This window comes from Scyliorhinus torazame, chromosome X, assembly GCF_047496885.1.
Source record: "Scyliorhinus torazame isolate Kashiwa2021f chromosome X, sScyTor2.1, whole genome shotgun sequence".
Taxonomy (NCBI): Eukaryota; Metazoa; Chordata; class Chondrichthyes; order Carcharhiniformes; family Scyliorhinidae; genus Scyliorhinus; species Scyliorhinus torazame.
In genome coordinates this window covers 33,174,673-33,198,164 of record NC_092738.1, presented here as the reverse complement: position 1 = coordinate 33,198,164, position 23,492 = coordinate 33,174,673, and the positions used below count along the sequence as shown (strand labels likewise).

General features: G+C 54.6%; 1 protein-coding gene across 1 annotated transcript in view; it reads left to right on the top strand.

The window, feature by feature from the left end:
- The window catches only part of LOC140405506 (zinc finger protein GLI1-like), a 59,033-nt gene that overhangs the window by 5,092 nt on the left and 30,449 nt on the right, over positions 1-23,492 (top strand). The window contains exon 2 of the mRNA XM_072494028.1: positions 20,331-20,531. Within this exon, the coding sequence (XP_072350129.1) occupies positions 20,356-20,531 (176 nt within the window). The 5' untranslated portion in view covers positions 20,331-20,355. The remainder of the gene's footprint in view (positions 1-20,330; positions 20,532-23,492) is intronic.

Below are 23,492 nucleotides of genomic sequence, written 5' to 3'. Positions count from 1 at the left end.
ACTCCCCCCGTCTCCCCCACACTCCCCCCGTCTCCCCCACACTCCCCCCGTCTCCCCCACACTCCCCCCGTCTCCCCCACACTCCCCCCGTCTCCCCCACACTACCCCGTCTCCCCTCACACTCCCCCCTGTCTCCCCCCACACTCTCCCCTGTCTCCCCCCACACTCTCCCCTGTCTCCCCCACACTCCCCCCTGTCTCCCCTCACACTCTCCCCTGTCCCCATCCACACTCTCCCCTGTCTCCCCCACACCCCCTCTGTCTCCCCCACACACTCCCCTGTCTCCCCCACACTCTCCCCTGTCCCCATCCACACTCTCCCCTGTCTCCCCCACACACCCTCTGTCTCCCCCACACACTCCCCCCTGTCTCCCCCACAAACTCCCCCCTGTCTCCCCCACACTCCCCCCTGTCTCCCCTCACACTCTCCCCTGTCTCCCTCCACACTCTCCCCTGTCTCCCTCCACACTCCCCCCCGTCTCCCCCACAAACTCCCCGTCTCCCCCACACTCCCCCCATCTCCCCTCCACTCCCCCCATCTCCCCTCACACTCCCCCCTGTCTCCCCCACACTCCCCCCGTCTCCCCTCACACTCCCCCCTGTCTCCCCCCACACTCTCCCCTGTCTCCCCCACACTCCACCCTGTCTCCCCTCACACTCTCCCCTGTCCCCATCCACACCCCCTCCTGTCTCCCCCACACCCCCTCCTGTCTCCCCCACACACTCCCCTGTCTCCCCCACACTCTCCCCTGTCCCCATCCACACTCTCCCCTGTCCCCATCCACACTCTCCCCTGTCCCCACCCACACTCTCCCCTGTCCCCATCCACACTCTCCCCTGTCCCCATCCACACTCTCCCCTGTCTCCCTCCACACTCTCCCCTGTCTCCCTTCACACTCTCCCCTGTTTCCCCCCACATTCTCCCCTGTCTCCCCTCACACTCTCCCCTGTTTCCCCCCACACTCTCCCCTGTCTCCCCCCACACTCTCCCCTGTCTCCCCCCACACTCTTCCCCTGTCTCCCCCCACACTCTTCCCCTGTCTCCCCCCACACTCTCCCCTGTCGCCCCCCACACTCTCCCCTGTCTCCCCCACACTCTCCCCTGTCTCCCCCACACTCCCCCTGTATCCCCCACACTCCCCCTGTCTCCCCCACACACCCCCTGTCTCCCCAACACTCTCCCCTGTCCCCATCCACACTCTCCCCTGTCCCCATCCACACTCTCCCCTGTCTCCCCAATACACCCCGTTTTCCCCAAACTCCCCCTGTCTCCCCCTGTCTCCCCCACACTCCCCCTGTCTCCCCCACACTTCCCCTGTCTCCCCCACACTCCCCCTGTCTCCCCCACACTTCCCCTGTCTCCCCCACACTCCCCCTGTCTCCCCCACACTCCCCCCGTCTCCCCCACACTCCCCCCGTCTCCCCCTCACTCTCCCCTGTCCCCCCACGCACTCCCTGTCTCCCCCATGTTCTCCCTGTCTCCCCCCACGCTCTCCCTGTCTCCCCCCATGTTCTCCCCTGTCTCCCCCACACTCTCCCTTTCTCCCCCACACTCCCCCACATTCTTCCTGTCTCCCCCACACTCTTCCTGTCTCCCCCACACTCTCCCCCGTTTCCCTCACACTCCCCCTGTCTCCCCCATACTCCCCCTGTCTCCCCCATACTCCCCCTGTCTCCCCCATACTCCCCCTGTCTCCCCCATACTCCCCCTGTCTCCCCCATACACCCCCTGTCTCCCCCATACTCCCCCTGTCTCCCCCATACTCCCCCACAATCCCCCCATCTCCCCCATGTTCTCCCCTGTCTTCCCCACGCTCTCCCCTCTCTCTCCCCACACTCTCCCCTGTCTCCCCCACACTCCCCCTGTCTCCCCCGCTCTCCCCTGTCTCCCCCCACGTTCTCCCCTGTCACCCCCACACTCTCCCCCAGACTCTCCCCTGAGGGAGTGCTGCACTGTCAGAGGGTCAGTACTGAGGGAGTGCCACACTGTCAGAGGGTCAGTACTGAGGGAGTGCCGCACTGTCAGAGGGTCAGTACTGAGGGTGTGCCGCACTGTCAGAGGGTCAGTACTGAGGGAGTGCTGCACTGTCAGAGGGTCAGTACTGAGGGAGTGCCGCACTGTCAGAGGGTCAGTACTGAGGGAGTGCTGCACTGTCAGAGGGTCAGTACTGAGGGAGCGCTGCACTGTCAGAGAGTCAGTACTGAGGGAGTGCAGCACTGTCAGAGGGTCAGTACTGAGGGAGTGCCGCACTGTCAGAGAGTCAGTACTGAGGGAGTTCTGCACTGTCAGAAGGTCAGTAGTGAGGGAGTGCCGCACTGTCAGAGGGTCAGTACTGAGGGAGTGCTGCACTGTTCGAGGGTCAGTACTGAGGGAGTGCTGCACTGTCAGATGGTCAGTACTGAGGGAGTGCCGCACTGTCAGAGGGTCAGTACTGAGGGAGTGCTGCACTGTTCGAGGGTCAGTACTGAGGGAGTGCCGCACTGTCAGAGGGTCAGTACTGAGGGAGTGCTGCACTGTTCGAGGGTCAGTACTGAGGGAGTGCTGCACTGTTCGAGGGTCAGTACTGAGGGAGTGCCGCACTGTCAGAGGGTCAGTACTGAGGGAGTGCTGCACTGTTCGAGGGTCAGTACTGAGGGAGTGCCGCACTGTCAGAGGGTCAGTATTGTGCGCAGTTCTGGTCTCCTAGTTTGAGGAGGGACATTCTTGCTATTGAGGGTTGTGGTAGTACCAGGTATTGCGGTACCTGAGAGGTGGATGACCATTGGTTAGACCTACGAGTCTACTATTGGCTGATGTACATAGCTCCGCCCTGAGAGGCGGAGTATAAGAACCGGTGCCGTCCCAGCAGCTTTTACTTTCTGTATCGAAGCTGCTGGAGAAGAGTTCTAGCAGATTAAAGCCTTCAGTTATGAATCTTTGTCTTGAGAGTAATTGATTGCGCATCTTTTTAATCTGCTACAACTTCAGTTGAAAGGATGGATCTCTGTATCAAACTGGAGTGCCTCCAGCTCAGCCCCCACGCGGACAATTCTGCTGCTATTTTCAAACATTGGCTGGCGTGCTTTAAGGGCTACCTCGACACGGCCGCCGACACCCCCACGGAAAGACAAAAGATGCATCTCCTACGCTCACGGGTCAGCCCTGGGATCTAGCCTCTGATCGAGGAGGCGGCGAATTATGCTGCCGCGATCGAGCTGCTAGAAGGACATTATATCCGCCCTGTGAACCAGGTCTACGCTCGTCACCTGCTGGCGACTAGGAGGCAAAGCCCCGAGGAAACGTTGGAAGACTTCTACCGGGCGCTGCTGGTGCTGGGCCGAAACTGTGGCTGCCCGCCAGTTTCGGGGAACGAGTACACGGAACTTTTGATCAGGGCTGCTTTCGTGGCAGGTATGACCTCCCCCCGATATCCGCGAAGGCTCCTAGAAATGGACACTCTGTGACTTGCAGAGACACGGGCCCTGGCAGGGTCCATGGACGTTGCCTCTAAAAACACGCTGTCCTTTGCTCCCGATCACGCGGCGCCCCCCTGGGCTGCGTGGCACCCCATAGCGGCAGCCCCTCAGATCTTCCCCCTGACCCCGCAAGCCTGCGCGGCGAGATGGCCCGCTAACGCCGCCGGACACCGCTGTTTCTTCTGCGGGCAGGCGAATCATCCCCACCCGCGCTGCTCGGCCGCACCGCCACCTGCAGAGGTTGCGGCAAGAAAGGCCACTATGTGGGGGTCTGCCAGGCCCGCGCCATGGCCGCGGTCTCCGACTATCGGCAACCCCCCTTTCAGGCCCCGACCGCCCAACGCTCACTGCCACCCCCCTATCCTAAGGCCACGTGCGACCCGCGGGCGCGGCCATTTTGCCCCCCGGCCACCACGCTGGACGGGTGGGCGCCGCCATTTTGTCCCTCGCCGCCGCCATCTTCTTCATCCCCGGCCACCATGGGTGACGCCATCTTGGATGGGGCCCCAGGCCCCCATCACAGCTGACTACAAGCTGCCCGACCAGAACTCTCCATTACTTCAGCTGGCCTCGGTGACTCTGGACCAGAGATGGCCCCGGATGCTTGTGAAAGTCACAACGACTGTCTCCATCAACGGCCACGAGACGTCGTGCCTGATTGACTCTGGGAGCACGGAAAGCTTTGTTCACCCTGACCCTTTGTGCGCCATCGACGAGTCCCTCCCCTTCCAGGTCGAGAGCGATGCGTCCGACGTAGCTCTGGCGGCCACCCTCAACCAAGCGGACAGACCTGTGGCCTTCTTCTCTCGTACTCTCCACGCTTCCGAAATCCGCCACTCCTCGGTCGAAAAGGAGGCCCAGGCCATAGTAGAAGCTGTGCAACGTTGGAGGCATTACCTGGCCGGCAGGAGATTCACTCTCCTCGCGGACCAACGGTCGGTGGCCTTCATGTTCGATAATGCACAGCGGGGCAAGATTAAAAACGACAAGATCTTGCGGTGGAGGATTGAACTCTCCACCTACAATTACGACATCTTGTACCGTCCGGGGAAGCTGAACGAGCCTCCTGATGCCCTGTCCCGCGGCACATGTGCCACCGCACAAGTGGACTGCCTCCAAGCCCTCCACGAGGACCTCTGCCACCCGGGGGTCACTCGTTTTCTTCATTTTATGAAGACCCGCAATCTGCCCTACTCCATCGAGGAGGTCAGGACAGCCACCAGGGACTGCCAAATCTGCGCGGAGTGCAAACCGCACTTCTACCGGCCAGAGACGGCGCACCTGATAAAGGCTTCCCGTCCCTTTGAACGCCTCAGCATGGACTTCAAAGGCCTCCACCGACCGCAACACGTACTTCCTGAACGTGATTGACGAGTACTCCCGGTTCCCATTCGCCATCCCCTGCCCCGACATGACCACAACCACCGTCATCAAGGCACTCCATAGCATCTTTGCACTGTTTGGGTTCCCCGCGTACATTCACAGTGATAGGGGGTCCTCCTTTATGAGCGACGAACTGCGTCAATTCCTGCTCAGCAAGGGCATCGCCTCGAGCAGGACGACCAGTTACAACCCCCGGGGAAACGGGCAGGTAGAGAGGGAGAACGGAACGGTCTGGAAGACCGTCCTGCTGGCCCAACGGTCCAGGAATCTCCCAGTCTCCCGCTGGCAGGAAGTCCTCCCGGTGGCCCTCCACTCCATCCGGTCACTGCTCTGTACAAGCACGAATCAGACATCTCACGAACGTCTCCTTGTTTTCCCCAGGAAGTCCTCCTCCGGGACCTGGCGAGCGACACGCGGACCCATCCTACTTCGGAAACATGTGAGGGCGCACAAGTCGGACCCGTTGGTCGAGAGGGTCCACCTGCTGCATGCCAACACCCAGTACGCCTACATAGCGTTCCCTGACGGCCGCCAAGACACAGTCTGCCTTCGGGATCTGGCGCCCGCCGGAACCCCACGCGCACCCGCAACATTGCCCCCACCCCCACCCTCCCCACAGCACCTAACTGGAGGGTCAGTACTCCCGCCGCTCCTGCTTAGGCCCGGACACACACCGACGTCCCCTACAGGCGCCTTCCCCCCTGTCCAACTTTTGCCCCAACAGCGCCGCCTAGGGGTGACGAAGCTGCCTGGGAGGACGGCATCACGCTCCCGGAGTCGCAACCGCCGGGACTCCCATCAGAATCACCGCCAAAGCCTAGACGCTCCAGAAGGACGACCAGGCCACCCGATCGACTGATTGCTGCACTATGAACACTTTGTTATTACCCTCGGCATCACGGTACCTCCATACCTGGTCATACCATGCGAAAGGCGACTATTAACGCTGGCCATCCCCCCGCCGGGCTCTTTTTTAACAGGGGGTGAATGTGGTAGTACCAGGTATTGCGGTACCTGAGAGGTGGATGACCATTGGTTAGACCCAGGAGTCTACCATTGGCTGATGTACATAGCTCCGCCCTGAGAGGCGGAGTATAAGAACCGGTGCCGTCCCAGCAGCCTTCACTTTCTGTATCGAAGCTGCTGGGGAAGAGTTCTAGCAGATTAAAACCTTCAGTTATGAATCTTTGTCTTGAGAGTAATTGATTGCGCATCAAGGGTGTCCAGCGAAGGTTCACCAGACTAATTCCCGGGATGGCAGGAATGACATTTTTGCGATAGTCTGTTCCTAGCTGCCTGTTGTTGAGTCTCGAGGTACGCACACACTTTCTATTGTCCTTAGTTGCCTGTTTTGCGCCTGTAAAGCGGACATGGAGTGCAATTTTATGGGTCCATTAGCCATAGGCGCTATTCCCGTAATGGCTGTTAGCCAAACACAGTATACCTGCCAATGAGATTTTCGCTCGCGCTCTCCCCGTGTCATCCCTTTTGACGCAATCAGGATCACGGCAGGAAGAAACCTGATTTGCATGAATTGGAAATCATTACCATGTATCTAGCGAGATTAATGTCGCATCTTCAACCCTCATTGAATCTTCCCACTCACAGGCGTGACGTGTGCAGGCCAAAGATGTGCAGGTTAGGTGGATTGGCCATGCTAAATTGCCCTTAGTGTCCAAAAGGTTAGGTGGGGTTACAGGGATAGGGGGGAGGTGTGGGCTTGGGTTGGGTGCTCTTTCCAAGGGCCGGTGCTGACTTGTTCAGCCGAATGGCCTCCTTCTGCACTGTGAATTCTGTGATTCTATGACATCACGGTGGTGTAGGTCCCTCCTGCTTTTTAAAAATGGCAACAGGGCGCCATGACCTCCGAGGGCGAGGGTGAAGGTGGGCACCACTGTCTCTACTGAGCACCAGGGAGCCCAAGGGGACAGCCCGCTGGCGACCTCCAGAGGAAGGGGCAGAGAGCGTAGGGACTCCAGGGGGGAAGGATCCTCAACCTCTGGAACAGCTGTCCAGGAGGCTTAAGTGTTGAAGCGTGACAGCAATGAGATCGCGGGACGATGCAGCTGAAGTACGAACGGTGCCGATGCCTGAAGCATTTGACTCTGGCCATTTGGGATGAGTGAGAATGGAACCCTCCTGTCAGAACGCACATTGTTAGAGAACCTAAGGGCGGGGAAACACAGACAGCAGGTCAAAGGTGAGTCTGACTGGATGAGGGTATTGACCACGGCCAGTCCTGCTCTGGAGATGGGAGAGACCGGAGTTGTGAGTGAGCGGTTAGCTCTGGCTGAGGTCTGGGACTGGCTGCGTCCAGGTCTGGAAGGCTAATGGGTCAGGGGAGGAAATGATGGTCAATGGCTGCAACACCAACTTGACTTTCGCTTCACAAGGGAGACTGCGGCACCTGTGCCGCCTCCTTGCGGACATGGCGCCATGAGGCGGTGGAGCACACCCGCTCCCTGTGGCAGTCAATGCCTACTCCACAGGGTCCCTCCGGAGATCCACGGGTGACCTTTCTGGCCTTTCCTCCATGGTTCCAGCAATTGGCTGAGGGGCCCCCTCCCTAAATCTAGGAGCTGGTTTCCTCGCTGCCAACCTCCCAGCTTGAATGAGAGTAAGTGCTCTGGAGCCATTTCAATGCACTTCATTGAAGTGCTCAGATTAGTCCCGGGGTGGGCGAATCAGATGCTTCGGGCCCCAGGCTGAATCCAAGCCCGCTCAGGAGAATCCAGGGCAGGACAGAGCAGTGCTAGTGTTTGCTCTGTACAGAGCTACAAGACCTCTGGTTAACAGCCTACAAAGAAGATACTACCTCAGGAACACAGCAGTATAAAGATGATTTCTTGAGGTATGGTTTTGTCAATTGTGCTCATGCAAATCAGGATGCAAAGCCCATCTGTGTTACATGCAGGGAAGTACTGGCAAATGAAAGAAGTTTCCGCTTATGAAAGAGAAGTGGTGGGTGAAGAATTCCTTTTGAGGTTGAGACCCCAGAGTCAGTTATTAACTTACAGCTGACTCTAAATGGAAAGACTACGCTGCTGTATCTGACCTGTGATAGCACATCAAAAACATGACAAAGCCCATGTGGCTGTCAGCATTCTAGAATAACATCTCCCAGGAGTATCCAGTGCTGAGTAAAACGAGCATTTTGTTGCTTTTGCACTTCACAATGGCCTACTTTTCATAAAGATGAAGACAGCACATCTGGCTAAAGTCGTCCCCTGATATGCGCGTTGCCTTGATGGGATTTGAACCCTCGCCCACTGAGATTTGGGCCTCGGGATTACTATTCCAGCCAAACCACCAGATTATGGTGATGGGAAGCGTTATATGGGCTGGATGAGGTTACAGAGATACAGAGGATTGTAGGGACTGGAGGAGGTTACAGAGATAGGGAGGGGGTGTGGGGGCTGGAGGAGGTTACAGAGAAAGAGAGGATTGTAGGGACTGGAGGAGGTTACAGAGATAGGGAGGGGTGTAGGGGCTGGAGGAGGTTACAGAGATACAGAGGGAGTGTAGCAGATGGAAGAGGTTGCAGAGATAGGGAGCGTTGTAGGGAGTGGAGGAGGTTACAGAAATAGGGAGGGTTGTAGAGGCTGGAGGACGTTACAGAGATACAGAGGGAGTGTAGCAGATGGAAGAGGTTGCAGAGATAGGGAGCGTTGTAGGGAGTGGAGGAGGTTACAGAAATAGGGAGGGGTGTCGGGGCTGGAGGAGGTTACAGAGATAGGGAGGGTCGTAGGGGCTGGAGGAGGTTACAGAGATAGGGAGGGTTGTAGGGGCTGGAGGAGGTTACAGTGTTAGGGAGGGTTGTAGGAGCTGGAGGAGGTTACAGAGATAGGGAGGGATGGAGGGGCTGGAGGAGGTTATAGAGATAGGGAGGGGTGTAGAACTGGAGGAAGTTACAGAGACAGAGCGCGGTGTAGGGGCTGGAGGTTTCTGAGATAGTGAGGGTTGTGGGGGCTGGAGGAGGTTACAGAGATAGAGAGGGATGTAGGGGCTGGAGGTAGAACATAGAACACAGAAAAATACAGCACAGAACAGGCCGTTCGGCTCACGATGTTGTGCCGAACCTTTGTCCTAGATTAATCATAGATTATCATTGAATTTACAGTGCAGAAGGAGGCCATTCGGCCCATTGAGTCTGCACCGGCTCCCGGAAAGAGCACCCCACCCATAGTCAACGTGGGCAAGTGCGAGGTCTTGCACTTTGGAAAAAAGAATAGAGGCATGGACTATTTTCTAAACGGTGACAAAATTCATAATGCTGAAGTGCAAAGGGACTTGGGAGTCCTAGTCCAGGATTCTCTAAAGGTAAACTTGCAGGTTGAGTCCGTAATTAAGAAAGCAAATGCAATGTTGTCATTCATCTCAAGAGGCTTGGAATATAAAAGCAGGGATGTACTTCTGAAGCTTTATAAAGCATTGGTTAGGCCCCATTTAGAATACTGTGAGCACTTTTGGGCCCCACACCTCAGGAAGGACATACTGGCACTGGAGCGGGTCCAGCGGAGATTCACACGGGTGATCCCAGGAATGGTAGGCCTAACATACGATGAACGTCTGAGGATCCTGGGATTATATTCATTGGAGTTTAGGAGGTTGAGGGGAGATCTAATAGAAACTTACAAGATAATGAATGGCTTAGATAGGGTGGATGTAGGGAAGTTGTTTCCATTAGCAGGGGAGACTAGGACCCGGGGGCACAGCCTTAAAATAAAAGGGAGTCACTTTAGAACAGAGATGAGGAGAAATTTCTTCAGCCAGAGAGTGGTGGGTCTGTGGAATTCATTGCCACAGAGGGCGGTGGAGGCCGGGACGTTGAGTGTCTTTAAGACAGAAGTTGATAAATTCTTGATTTCTCGAGGAATTAAGGGCTATGGAGAGAGAGCGGGTAAATGGAGTTGAAATCAGCCATGATTGAATGGCGGAGTGGACTCGATGGGCCGAATGGCCTTACTTCCGCTCCTATGTCTTATGGTCTTATGGTCTAACACCTCCACCCAACACTAAGGGCAATTTTGGACACTAAGGGCAATTTATCATGGCCAATCCACCTAACCTGCACATCTTTGGACTGTGGGATGAAACCGGAGCACCCGGAGGAAACCCACGCAGACACGGGGAGGATGTGCAGACTCCGCACAGACAGTGACCCAAGCCGGAATCGAACCTGGGACCCTGGAGCTGTGAAGCAATTGTGCTATCCACAATGCTACCGTGCTGCCCTTAAGAACAAATAAATCTACACTATATCATTTTACCGTAATCCATGTACCTATCCAATAGCTGCTTGAAGGTCCCTAATGTTTCCGACTCAACTACTTCCACAGGCAGTGCATTCCATGCCCCCACTACTCTCTGGGTAAAGAACCTACCTCTGATATCCCTCCTATATCTTCCACCTTTCACCTTAAATTTATGTCCCCTTGTAATGGTTTGTTCCACCCGGGGAAAAAAGTCTCTGACTGTCTACTCTATCTATTCCCCTGATCATCTTATAAACCTCTATCAAGTCGCCCCTCATCCTTCTCCGCTCTAATGAGAAAAGGCCTAGCACCCTCAACCTTTCCTCGTAAGACCTACTCTCCATTCCAGGCAACATCCTGGTAAATCTCCTTTTCCAAAGCTTCCACATCCTTCCTAAAATGAGGCGACCAGAACTGTACACAGTACTCCAAATGTGACATTACCAAAGTTTTGTACAGCTGCATCATCACCTCACGGCTCTTAAATCCAATCCCTCTGTTAATGAACGCTAGCACACCATAGGCCTTCTTTACAGCTCTATCCACTTGAGTGGCAACTTTCAAAGATGTATGAACATAGACCCCAAGATCTCTCTGCTCCTCCACATTGCCAAGAACTCTACCGTTAACCCTGTATTCCGCATTCATATTTGTCCTTCCAAAATGGACAACCTCACACTTTTCAGGGTTAAACTCCATCTGCCACTTCTCAGCCCAGCTCTGCATTCTATCTATGTCTCTTTGCAGCCGACAACAGCCCTCCTCACTATCCACAACTCCACCAATCTTCGTATCATCTGCAAATTTACTGACCCACCCTTCAACTCCCTCATCCAAGTCATTAATGAAAATCACAAACAGCAGAGGACCCAGGACTGATCCCTGCGGTACGCCACTGGTAGCTGGGATCCAGGCTGAATATTTGCCATCTACCACCACTCTCTGACTTCTATCGGTTAGCCAGTTCGTTATCCAACTGGCCAAACTTCCCACTATCCTATGCCTCCTTACTTTCTGCAGACGTCTACCATGGGAAACCTTATCAAATGCCTTACTAAAATCCATGTACACTACCTCCACTGCTTTACCTTCATCCACATGCTTGGTCACCTCCTCAAAGAATTCAATAAGACTTGTAAGGCAAGACCTACCCCTCACAAATCCGTGCTGACTATCCCTAATCAAGCAGTGTCTTTCCAGATGCTCAGAAATCCTATCCTTCAGTACCCTTTCCATGACTTTGCCTACCACCGAAGTAAGACTAACTGGCCTGCAATTCCCAGGGTTATCCCTAGTCCTTTTTTTGAACAGGGGCACGACATTCGCCACTCTCCAATCCCCTGGTACCATCCCTGTTGACAGTGAGGACGAAAAGATCATTGCCAACGGCTCTGCAATTTCATCTCTTGCTTCCCATAGAATCCTTGGATATATCCCGTCAGGCCCCGGGGACTTGTCTATCCTCAAGTTTTTCAAAATGCCCAACACATCTTCCTTCCTAACAAGTATTTCCTCAAGCTTACCAGTCTGTTTCACACTGTCCTCTCCAGCAATATGGCCCCTCTAATTTGTAAATACAGAAGAAAAGTACTCGTTCAAGACCTCTCCTATCTCTTCAGACTCCATACACAATCTCCCACTACTGTCCTTGATCGGACCTACCCTCGCTCTAGTCATTCTCATATTTCTCACATATGTGTAAAAGGCCTTGGGGTTTTCCTTGATCCTACCCGCCAAAGATTGTTCATGCCCTCTCTTAGCTCTCCTAATCCCTTTCTTCAGTTCCCTCCTGGCTATCTTGTATCCCTCCAACGCCCTGTCTGGACCTTGTTTCCTCAGCCTTACACAAGTCTCCTTTTTCCTCTTAACAAGACATTCAACCTCTCTTGTCAACCATGGTTCCCTCACTTGACCATCTCTTCCCTGCCTGACAGGGACATACATATCAAGGACACGTAGTACCTGTTCCTTGAACAAGTTCCACATTTCACTTGTGTCCTTCACTGACAGCCTATGTTCCCAACTTATGCACTTCAATTCTTGTCTGACAACATTGTATTTACCCTTCCCCCAATTGTAAACCTTGCCCTGTTGCACGCACCTATCCCTCTCCATTACTAAAGTGAAAGTCACAGAATTGTGGTCACTATCTCCAAAATGCTCCCCCACTAACAAATCTATCACTTGCCCTGGTTCATTACCAAGTACTAAATCCAATATTGCCCCTCCTCTGGTCGGACAATCTACATACTGTGTTAGAAAAGCTTCCTGGACACACTGCACAAACACCATCCCATCCAAACTATTTGATCTAAAGAATTTCCACTCAATGTTTGGGAAGTTAAAGTCACCCATGACTACTACCCTGTGGCTTCTGCACCTTTCCAAAATCTGTTTCCCAATCTGTTCCTCCACATCTCTGCTACTATTGGGGGGCCTATAGAAAACTCCTAACAAGGTGACTGCTCCTTTCCTATTTCTGACTTCAACCCATACTGCCTCAATAGGCTGACACTCCTCGAACTGCCTTTCTGCAGCTGTTATACTATCTCTAATTAACAATGCCACCCCCCTCCACCTCTTTTACCACCCTCCCTAATCTTATTGAAACATCTATAACCAGGGACCTCCAACAACCATTTCTGCCCCTCTTCTATCCAAGTTTCCGTGATGGCCATCACATCGTAGTCCCAAGTACCGAGCCATGCCTTAAGTTCACCCACCTTATTCCTGATGCTTCTTGCGTTGAAGTATACACACTTCAACCCATCTCCGTGCCTGCAAGTACTCTCCTTTGTCAGTGTTCCCTTCCCCACTGCCTCATTACATGCTTTGGCGTCCTGAATATCGGCTACCTTAGTTGCTGGACTACAAATCCGGTTCCCATTCCCCTGCCAAATTAGTTTAAACCCTCCCGAAGAGTACTAGAAAACCTCCCTCCCAGGATATTGGTGCCCCTCTGGTTCAGATGCAACCCGTCCTGCTTGTACAGGTCCCACCTTCCCCAGAATGCGCTCCAATTATCCAAATACCTGAAGCCCTCCCTCCTACACCATTCCTGCAGCCACGTGTTCAGCTGCACTCTCTCCCTATTCCTAGCCTCGCTATCACGTGGCACCGGCAACAAACCAGAGATGACAACTCTGTCTGTCCTGGCTTTTAACTTCCAGCCTAACTCCCTAAACTCATTTATTACCTCCACACCCCTTTTCCTACCTACGTCGTTGGTACCAATGTGCACCACGACCTCTGGCTGCTCCCCCTCCCCCTTAAGGATCCTGAAGACATGATCCGAGACATCCCTGGCCCTGGCACCCGGGAGGCAACATACCTTCCGGGAGTCTCGCTCGCGACCACAGAATCTCCTATCTATTCCCCTAACCATTGAATCTCCTACTACTATTGCTTTTCTATTCCCCCCCCCTTCCCTTCTGAGCCCCAGAGCCAGACTCAGGGCCAGAGATCTGGCCGCTAGGGCCTTCCCCCGGTAGGTCATTTCCACCCCCCCCCCAACAGCATCCAAAACGGTATACTTGTTTTGAAGGGGAACGGCCACGAGGGATCCCTGCACTGTCTGCCTGTTTGTTTTTTTCCCCCTGACTGTAACCCAGCTATTCTTGTCCTGTACCTTGGGTGTGGTTACCTCCCTGTAACTCTTCTCTATAAGCCCCTCTGCCTCCCGGATGATCCGAAGTTCATCCAGCTTCAGCTCCAGTTCCCTAACACGGTCTTTGAGGAGCTGGAGTTGGGTGCACTTCCCGCAGGTATAGTCAGCGGGGACACCGGTGGTATCCCTCACCACCCACATCCTACAGGAGGAGCATGCAACTGGCCTAGCCTCCATCCCCTCTTACCTTACAGAATATAGCTGCCCTGTGGAATAACTAGATCTCCGCCCTCCAACTCTGCTCCCAGTCAGCTGCACTCTCTGTAAACTCCTGGCTCTCTTCTCACTCTTTGCGGAAATGTAGGAAACAAAATGAAAGGAGCACCTTACTCCCTCCTCACCTAACTCCCTCAGTCACCAAGCTCTTACTATAGCACTCAAATGCGCCAAATTCAGCACTCCCTCAGTCACCAAACTCTCACCATAGCACTCAAATGCACCAAATTCAGCACTCCCTCAGTCACCAAACTCTCACTATAGCACTCAAATGCACCAAATTCAGCACTCCCTCAGTCACCAAACTCTCACTATCGCACTCAAATGCACCAAATTCAGCACTCCCTCAGTCACCAAACTCTCACTATAGCACTCAAATGCACCAAATTCAGCACTCCCTCAGTCACCAAACTCTCACTATAGCACTCAAATGCACCAAATTCAGCACTCCCTCAGTCACCAAACTCTCACTATAGCACTCAAATGCACCAAATTCAGCACTCCGTGCAAACAAAGTCTGCACTGTAGGGGATCACTTTTATACTGTGAATCTAGCCTCTGAAAACTGGCCTAATCCAATTAACTAATTAACAAGCTCCAGCTGCAAGTGCCTACAAGTAGAACCTTTGTTTAAAGCTGATTGAAAATTCACCTTCTTCTAAACCAAACAGCAACTTTTAAGTTAATTAACTAAATAAAAGAAAGACTAGACTTTAGATAAAAATGAAGCCTTATACTCCCTCAGTCACCAAACTCTCACTATAGCACTCAAATGCACCAAATTCAGCATTCAGTGCAAACTAATTCAGCACTCAGTGTAGTTACAGAGATAGGGAGGGTTGTAGGGGCTGGAGGAAGTTACAGAGATAGGGAGGGTTGTAGGGGCTTGAGGAGGTTACAGAGATAGAGAGGGGGGTGTAGGGGCTGGGGGAGTTTACAGAGATAGGGAGGGGGTGAAGGGGCTGGAGGAGGTTACAGAGATAGGGAGGGTTGTGGGGGCTTGAGGTTACAGTGTTAGGGAGGGTTGCAGGGGCTAGAGGAGGTTACAGAGATAGGAAGGGGGTGTGAGGACTGGAGGAGGTTACAGAGATAGGGATGGTTGTAGGGGCTGGAGGAGGTTACAGAGATGGGGAGGGGGTGTAGGGACTGGAGGAGGTTACAGATTTAGGGAGGGGGTATAGGGGCTGGATAAGGTTACAGAGATAGGGAGGGTTGTGGGGGCTGGAGGAGGTTATAGAGATAGGGAGGGTTGTGAGGGCTGGAGGAGTTTACAGAGGTAGGGAGGTGGTGTAGGGTCTGGATGAGTTTACAGAGATAGGGGGTGGTAGGGGCTGGAGGAGGTTACAGAGATAGGGGGGTGTCGGGGCTGGAGGAGGTTACAGAGATAGGGGGGTGTCGGGGCTAGAGGAGGTTACAGAGATAGGGAGGGTTGTAGGGGCTGGAGGAGACTACAGAGATAGGGGGTGTAGGGGCTGGAGGAGGTTACAGAGATAGGGGGGTTGTAGGGGCTGGAGGAGGTTACAGAGATAGGGGGTGTAGGGGCTGGAGGAGGTTACAGAGATAGGGAGAGTTGTAGGGACTGGAGGAGGTCACAGAGATAGGGAGGGGTGTAGGGGACTGGAGGAGGTTACAGAGATAGGGAGGGGTGTAGGGGCTCAAGGAGGTTACAGAGATAGGGAGGGGGTGTGGGGGCTGGAGGAGGTTACAGAGATAGGGGGGTGTAGGGGCTGGAGGAGGTTACAGAGATAGGGAGAGTTGTAGGGACTGGAGGAGGTCACAGAGATAGGGAGGGGTGTAGGGGACTGGAGGAGGTTACAGAGATAGGGAGGGGTGTAGGGGCTCGAGGAGGTTACAGAGTTGGGAGGGGGTGTGGGGGCTGGAGGAGGTTACAGAGATAGGGAGGGGTGTAGGGGCTGGAGGAGGTTACAGAGATAGGGAGAGTTGTAGGGACTGGAGGAGGTCACAGAGATAGGGAGGGGTGTAGGGGACTGGAGGAGGTTACAGAGATAGGGAGGGGTGTAGGGGCTCGAGGGGGTTACAGAGATAGGGAGGGTTGTGAGGGCTGGAGGAGTTTACAGAGGTAGGGAGGTGGTGTAGGGTCTGGATGAGTTTACAGAGATAGGGGGTGGTAGGGGCTGGAGGAGGTTACAGAGATAGGGGGTGTCGGGGCTGGAGGAGGTTACAGAGATAGGGAGGGTTGTAGGGGCTGGAGGAGACTACAGAGATAGGGGGGTGTAGGGGCTGGAGGAGGTTACAGAGATAGGGGGGTTGTAGGGGCTGGAGGAGGTTACAGAGATAGGGGGGTGTAGGGGCTGGAGGAGGTTACAGAGATAGGGAGAGTTGTAGGGACTGGAGGAGGTCACAGAGATAGGGAGGGGTGTAGGGGACTGGAGGAGGTTACAGAGATAGGGAGGGGTGTAGGGGCTCGAGGAGGTTACAGAGATAGGGAGGGGGTGTGGGGGCTGGAGGAGGTTACAGAGATAGGGGGGTGTAGGGGCTGGAGGAGGTTACAGAGATAGGGAGAGTTGTAGGGACTGGAGGAGGTCACAGAGATAGGGAGGGGTGTAGGGGACTGGAGGAGGTTACAGAGATAGGGAGGGGTGTAGGGGCTCGAGGAGGTTACAGAGATAGGGAGGGGGTGTGGGGGCTGGAGGAGGTTACAGAGATAGGGAGGGGTGTAGGGGCTGGAGGAGGTTACAGAGATAGGGAGAGTTGTAGGGACTGGAGGAGGTCACAGAGATAGGGAGGGGTGTAGGGGACTGGAGGAGGTTACAGAGATAGGGAGGGGTGTAGGGGCTCGAGGGGGTTACAGAGATAGGGAGGGGGTGTGGGGGCTGGAGGAGGTTACAGAGATAGGGAGGGGTGTAGGGGCTCGAGGAGGTTACAGAGATAGGGAGGGGGTGTGGAGGCTGGAGGAGGTTACAGAGATAGGGAGGGGTGTAGGGGCTGGAGGAGGTTACAGAGATAGGGAGGGGTGTAGGGGCTGGAGGGGGTTACAGAGATAGGGGGTGTAGGGGCTGGAGGAGGTTACAGAGATAGGGAGGGGGTGTAGGGGCTGGAGGGGGTTACAGAGATAGGGGGTGTAGGGGGCTGGAGGAGGTTACAGAGATAGGGAGGGGTGTAGGGGCTGGAGGAGGTTACAGAGATAGGGAGGGGTGTAGGGGCTGGAGGGGGTTACAGAGATAGGGGGTGTAGGGGGACTGGAGGAGGTTACAGAGATAGGGAGGGGGTGTAGGGGGACTGGAGGAGGTTACAGAGATAGGGGGTGTAGAGGCTGGAGGAGGTTACAGAGATAGGGAGGGGGTGTATGGGAGGCGTGATTGGAAAAGGAATATAAGAAGGTGACGGGGAGCTTGTGCGTGAATGAAAACAGGAGAACAGAACTGTCTGCAAGTTGAGAGCCAAGTGTGAATGTTTGGGATGGTGTGGAGTTTGGGGAAGATGGGTGAGCAGGCATGACTGCATTTGGAGATTATCATAGAATTCACAGTGCAGAAGGAGGCCATTCGGCCCATCGAGTCTGCACCGGCCCTTGGAAAGAGCACCCTACCCAAGGTCCACACCTCCACCCTATCCCCATAACCCAGTAACCCCACCCAACACTAAGGGCAATTTTGGACACTAAGGGCAATTTATCATGGCCAATCCACCTAACCTGCACATCGGGAATGGCGATCGGATGGAGACTGGCTCCCGATGCTGAAATCGGGGCAGGCGCCTGTTTGGCGGCGGGTCGCAATGCTCCGGCCCCTCCAAATCGGCGTCATCAAGACGCGCGGATCGCGCATTTGCAACCTGTTGGAATGTCATTAGTGGGCCCACCCGCGATGCTCCGCCTCCGATGGGCCGAGTTCCCAACGGCGTGGGTCCCGTGTGGTTTCAGCGGTCGTAAGCCTGGCGTGGCGGCTGCGGGGAGACAGAGTGGACGTGCCAGCGGGGGGGGCGCAGTCCAGCATGGCCGGCGCCATCGGTGGGGGGGGGGGGGGGTTGCGTTACGCGCGGCTGCAGCTTCCCAGCCCATGTCCAGCACGGACCTGACGATTCTCCAGCCGTTTTCCACACGTTCTGTGGGTGTTTCACATACGGTGCCAGCCCCTCACCAGTAGCGGAATCGGTCAGGGTCGGGCGCGCGGCCGATCGGGGGCACTATCTTTAGGGTCCAGCTCCACGGTCTGAGTCCGCCATGGAGCACGGTGCGGTCGCTGGAGGCCACCGCCGTGCGCATGCGTGGCCTCCAACCCGGAAGTGCGGGGCCCGTATTTGCAGCAAAAGCTGCTAGTTTTACGCTGGTTCACTGCTCGCCCCCTGCAGGGCGAGGAATATGGGGCCTTTTCACGCGGGTTTTTACGATGGCGCGAGGACATAGTCCCAATAAGAGAGAATCCAGCCCACTGTTCCTGAAGTCAGAAGCCCGTGGCTCACTGCGCTCTGTGAGTTTACAGTTTCTCACGGAAGCCGAGTTCGCTTTGACATCCAGGCAATGCACTTTCCAACTCTTTGTTTTAAGATGAGGAGCTGTGAAGAGGGATTTGCATTCCTGATTCACAGCAGGGCGTTGAGAGGGAGGGTGAAAGGGATAATTGTAAATCACTTTCTCATTCAGATTTGACATTGCTCTAAACACCACAGGTCGGTGCTGAAGAGGAGGATCACCTTTCACCCAGTCACGCTGCCAGTTACGCTGCCAGCCACGCTGCCAGTCACGCTGCCAGTCACGCTGCCAGCCACGCTGCCAGTCACGCTGCCAGCCACGCTGCCAGCCATGCTGCCAGTCACGCTGCCAGTCACACTGCCAGTCACGCTGCCAGTCACGCTGCCAGCCACGCTGCCAGTCACGCTACCAGTCACACTGCCAGTCACACTGCCAGTCACGCTGCCAGTCACACTGCCAGTCACGCTGCCAGTCACGCTGCCAGCCACGCTGCCAGCCACGCTGCCAGTCACGCTACCAGTCACACTGCCAGTCACACTGCCAGTCACGCTGCCAGTCACGCTGCCAGTCACGCTGCCAGTCACGCTGCCAGTCACACTGCCAGTCACGCTGCCAGCCACGCTGCCAGTCACGCTGCCAGTCACGCTGCCAGTCACACTGCCAGTCACACTGCCAGTCACGCTGCCAGTCACGCTGCCAGCCACACTGCCAGTCACACTGCCAGTCACACTGCCAGTCACGCTGCCAGCCACGCTGCCAGCCACGCTGCCAGTCACGCTGCCAGCCACGCTGCCAGCCACGCTGCCAGTCACGCTGCCAGTCACGCTGCCAGTCACGCTGCCAGTCACGCTGCCAGTCACGCTGCCAGTCACGCTGCCAGTCACGCTGCCAGTCACGCTGCCAGTCACGCTGCCAGTCACGCTGCCAGCCACGCTGCCAGCCACGCTGCCAGCCACGCTGCCAGCCACGCTGCCAGTCACGCTGCCAGCCACGCTGCCAGTCACGCTGCCAGCCACGCTGCCAGCCACGCTGCCAGCCACGCTGCCAGTCACGCTGCCAGTCACGCTGCCAGTCACGCTGCCAGTCACGCTGCCAGCCACGCTGCCAGTCACGCTGCCAGCCACGCTGCCAGTCACGCTGCCAGTCACGCTGCCAGTCACGCTGCCAGTCACGCTGCCAGTCACGCTGCCAGTCACGCTGCCAGCCACGCTGCCAGTCACGCTGCCAGTCACGCTGCCAGCCACGCTGCCAGCCACGCTGCCAGTCACGCTGCCAGTCACGCTGCCAGCCACGCTGCCAGTCACGCTGCCAGTCACGCTGCCAGCCACGCTGCCAGTCACGCTGCCAGTCACGCTGCCAGCCACGCTGCCAGCCACGCTGCCAGCCACGCTGCCAGCCACGCTGCCAGTCACGCTGCCAGTCACGCTGCCAGTCACGCCAGTCACGCTGCCAAGTTGACCCCCTTGTGCGTGTTTAGGTTTTGATTCTGAAGAACCACAGTGATCTCCTTCAGCCTGTTCTACCTGTTCTTTGTCACAACTGAGAGTAGGTCCACATCTAGAATTTCCCTCTTTTCATTTCTGTTCAACTGTGACGTGAGAGAAAGCTTTTCCACACAGCGAGGGGTTGGGGTCTGGAATGTGCTGCCTGGAAGTGTGGCGGAGGCAGCTTCAATCGAGGCATTAGAATGATTATTAGAATAGAAACAACGTGGAGGATACGGGGGAAAGGCAGGGGAATGGCAATAAGTCACGGTGCTCGTTTGGAGAGCTGGCGCAGAGAGGATGGGCCGAATGGCCTCCTTGTGCCCGGTAACAATTGCGCGATTGTGTGAAATGTCCATGTTCTTTGCTGTGATGACGTTGTTTAGTTCTGACAAGGATTGTTCTGATGTTGTGTGTTGGAATTTCCCCACAAATCAGTTGCAGATTCACGACCCCTCGGAACATGGTGAAGATGAGTAAGAAGTGCAGCACGTCCCGCTCACCCCGCTCTGACACCAGTATCAATCTACACACCATGATCGGGACGTTGTCTCAGTCGCTGCTCCCCTTCATCAGTAGCTCACAGTGCGGCTCAGTAACAAAGGCCTCATTTGGACATTTATCCACCACAGGTATCAGGTGAGCCATTTATAAAAAATACACATCCTCCAGTTCCACACATCTCTCACTAGGTCCAAATTCAAAAATCTTTAAGAATGGGGAAAGGACAATATGCACACTCAATTGAAATCAATCTCAAAAATCAAGGGATAGAAAAGGCATGTAAAAAAGGCAATATTACAATAATCACGGGGGACTTCAATATGCAGGTGGACTGGGAAAATCAGGTTGGTCGTGGATCCCAAGAAATGGAATTTGTGGAATGTCTGAGAGATGTTTTTTTGGAGCAGCTTGTGACAGAGCCTACTAGGGAACAGGCAATTCTGGATTTGGTGATGTGTAATGAGGCAGACTTGATTAGAGAACTTAAGGTGAAGGAACCCTTAGGGAGCAGTGACCACAATATGATAGAATTTACCCTGCAGTTTGAGAGGCAGAAGCTGCAATCAGATGTAACGGGATTACAATTCAATAAGGGTAACTACAAAGACATGAGGGAGGAGCTGGCCAGAGTTGATTGGAAAAGGAGCCTAGCAGGGAAGACAGTGGAACAGCAATGGCAGGAGTTTTGGGGGTTATTAGGGAGGCACAACAGAAATTCATCCCAAGGAGGAGGAAACGTGCTAAGGGGAGGACAAGGCATCCATGGCTGACGAGGGAGCATAAAGGCTAAAGAAAAAGCAGACAAAGTGGCGAGTATTAGTGGGAAGCCAGAGGATTGGGAAGCCTTTAAAAGTGAGCAGAGGACAACTAAAAAAGCAATAAGGGGGGAGGAGATGAAGTATGAGTGCAAGCTAGCTAGTAATATAAATGAAGACAGGAAGAGATTTTTTCAATATATAAAAGGTAAGAGAGAGGCAAGAATAGACATTGGACCCCTGGAAAATGTGGCTGGAGAGTAATAATAGGAAACAAAGAAATGGCAGAGGAACTGAATAGTTACTTTGCACCAGTCTTCACGGTGGAAGACACCAGTGGGATGCCAGAGCTCCAGGAGAACCAGGGGGCAGAGGTGAGCGCAGTGACCATTACTAAGGAGAAGGTTCTGGGGAAACCGAAAGGTCGGAAGTTGGATAAATCACCTGACTCAAACTCCATCTCAATCAATCGAAATGTATGTTTGGACAGTCATCATGAAGATTTCTCGGAGATGGGCGTGATTCTCCGCTATCCGGCGGGACGGGCCATACCGGCGCCGAGGAGTGGCGTGAACCACTCTGGCATCGGGCCGCCCGGAAGGTGCGGAATGCCCCACACCTTCAGGGGCTGGGCCTGCACCGGAGTGCCTTGGCGCTACGCCAACCGGTGCCGAAGGGCCTCCGCCGGCCGGCACGAGATGGTGCACGCGCGGGAGCGCCAGCGTGTGCTGGCGTCATCCCAGCGCATGCGCAGGAGGGTTCTTCTCTGCGCCGGCCATGGCGGAGCTTGACAGCAGCCGACGCGGAGGGAAAGAGTGCCCCCATGGCACAGGCCAGCCCACGGATCGGTGGGCCCCGATCGCGGGCCAGGCCACCGTGGGGGCAGATCCCCCCGCGCCCCCCTCCTCGGGACTCTGCAGGCCACCCGTAGAGCCAGGTCCCGCCGGTACGGACCTGGTTTGCTTTACGCCGGCGGGATCGGCCGAAAATGGGCGGCCGCTCGACCCATCGCGGACCGGAGAGTAGCCGGGGGGGCCGCTGTCAGCGGCCACCGACCAGCGCAGTGGGATTCCCGCCCCCACCAAAACCCCGGCGGAGAATCCGGTAGCCGGCGGCGGGGCAGGATTCACGCTGCCCCCTGGCGATTCTCCGGCCCGGTGGGGGGTCGGAGAATCCCGCCCATCATTTTGCAGCAAGGTGTAAAGCCTGATGATAAAATTGCAGCAAATCAGAACATGAAGATACCAGAAGACAAGAAAGCTGTTCTCATATTTTTAGGCTTCTTCAATTTTCTTGGCATCTCCAACTTGTCAGCAAGAACAACAGCATTGAGAAACCTCATTAGAAAGTCTCCACCTTTCGAATGGACGGACAACCATCAGAAAGAGTGGCAAGATTTGAAAACTCAACTCATGACAGCACCCACACTCACTTTCCTGATCCGAAAAAAGCAACGAAGATGTCCACTGATGCAAGTCAGGATGGGATAGACGCAGTTCTCTTACAAAGAGATGACAATTCGTATTGGGTTCCTGTAGCATATGCTACACACCTGGGAAAGATTTAATTATTGCAGACACTTTATCACGATCCATCACAACTGACAATCAACCATTTGAATTTATACGTGATGTCGAAGCTCAGGCTCAACTCTGTGCAATGAACCTTCCTGCATCAGATAAAAAGTTGAATTTGATCAAGTCAGAAAGAAAAGAGGACGCTACACTTCAAAGGGTCATGCACCATCTTCAACTTGGGTGGGCGAAGGTTGATGTCCTCAGTACAGAAGAATTCAATCTGATTTGACGATCGTAGATGGCCTACTTTTGAGACTTGACCGAATTGTTATTCCACAATATCTTCATTCCAACATACTTGAACAGATCCATGAGGGACGCCTTGGGATAGAAAAATGTAAACGATGAGCACGGCAGGCAGTCTACTGGCCGGGAATTAATAGGGACATGACTGACATGATCATTACTTGCGAAACATGTCAAAAACACCAACCTGCGCCTTGCAAGGAGACTTGCCTACAACAACACAAATTAGTTACTTGCTCCTTGGGCCAAAGTAGGAATTGAACCAATTTCATTCGACTGGTCAAGAATACCTCTTAATAATGGATTATTACTCCAATTATCCAGAAGTAATTAAACTTCCGGATTTGACTACAAAATCAGTAGTGAAAGCATGTAAGGAAACCTTCTCAAGGCATGGAATACCAGACACTGTCATGTCGGAGAATGGTCCATGCTTTGACAATTTTGAATGGACAGAATTTTCACAGCAATATAACTTCACGCATGTGACATCCAATCCCCACTACCCTTAGTCCAAC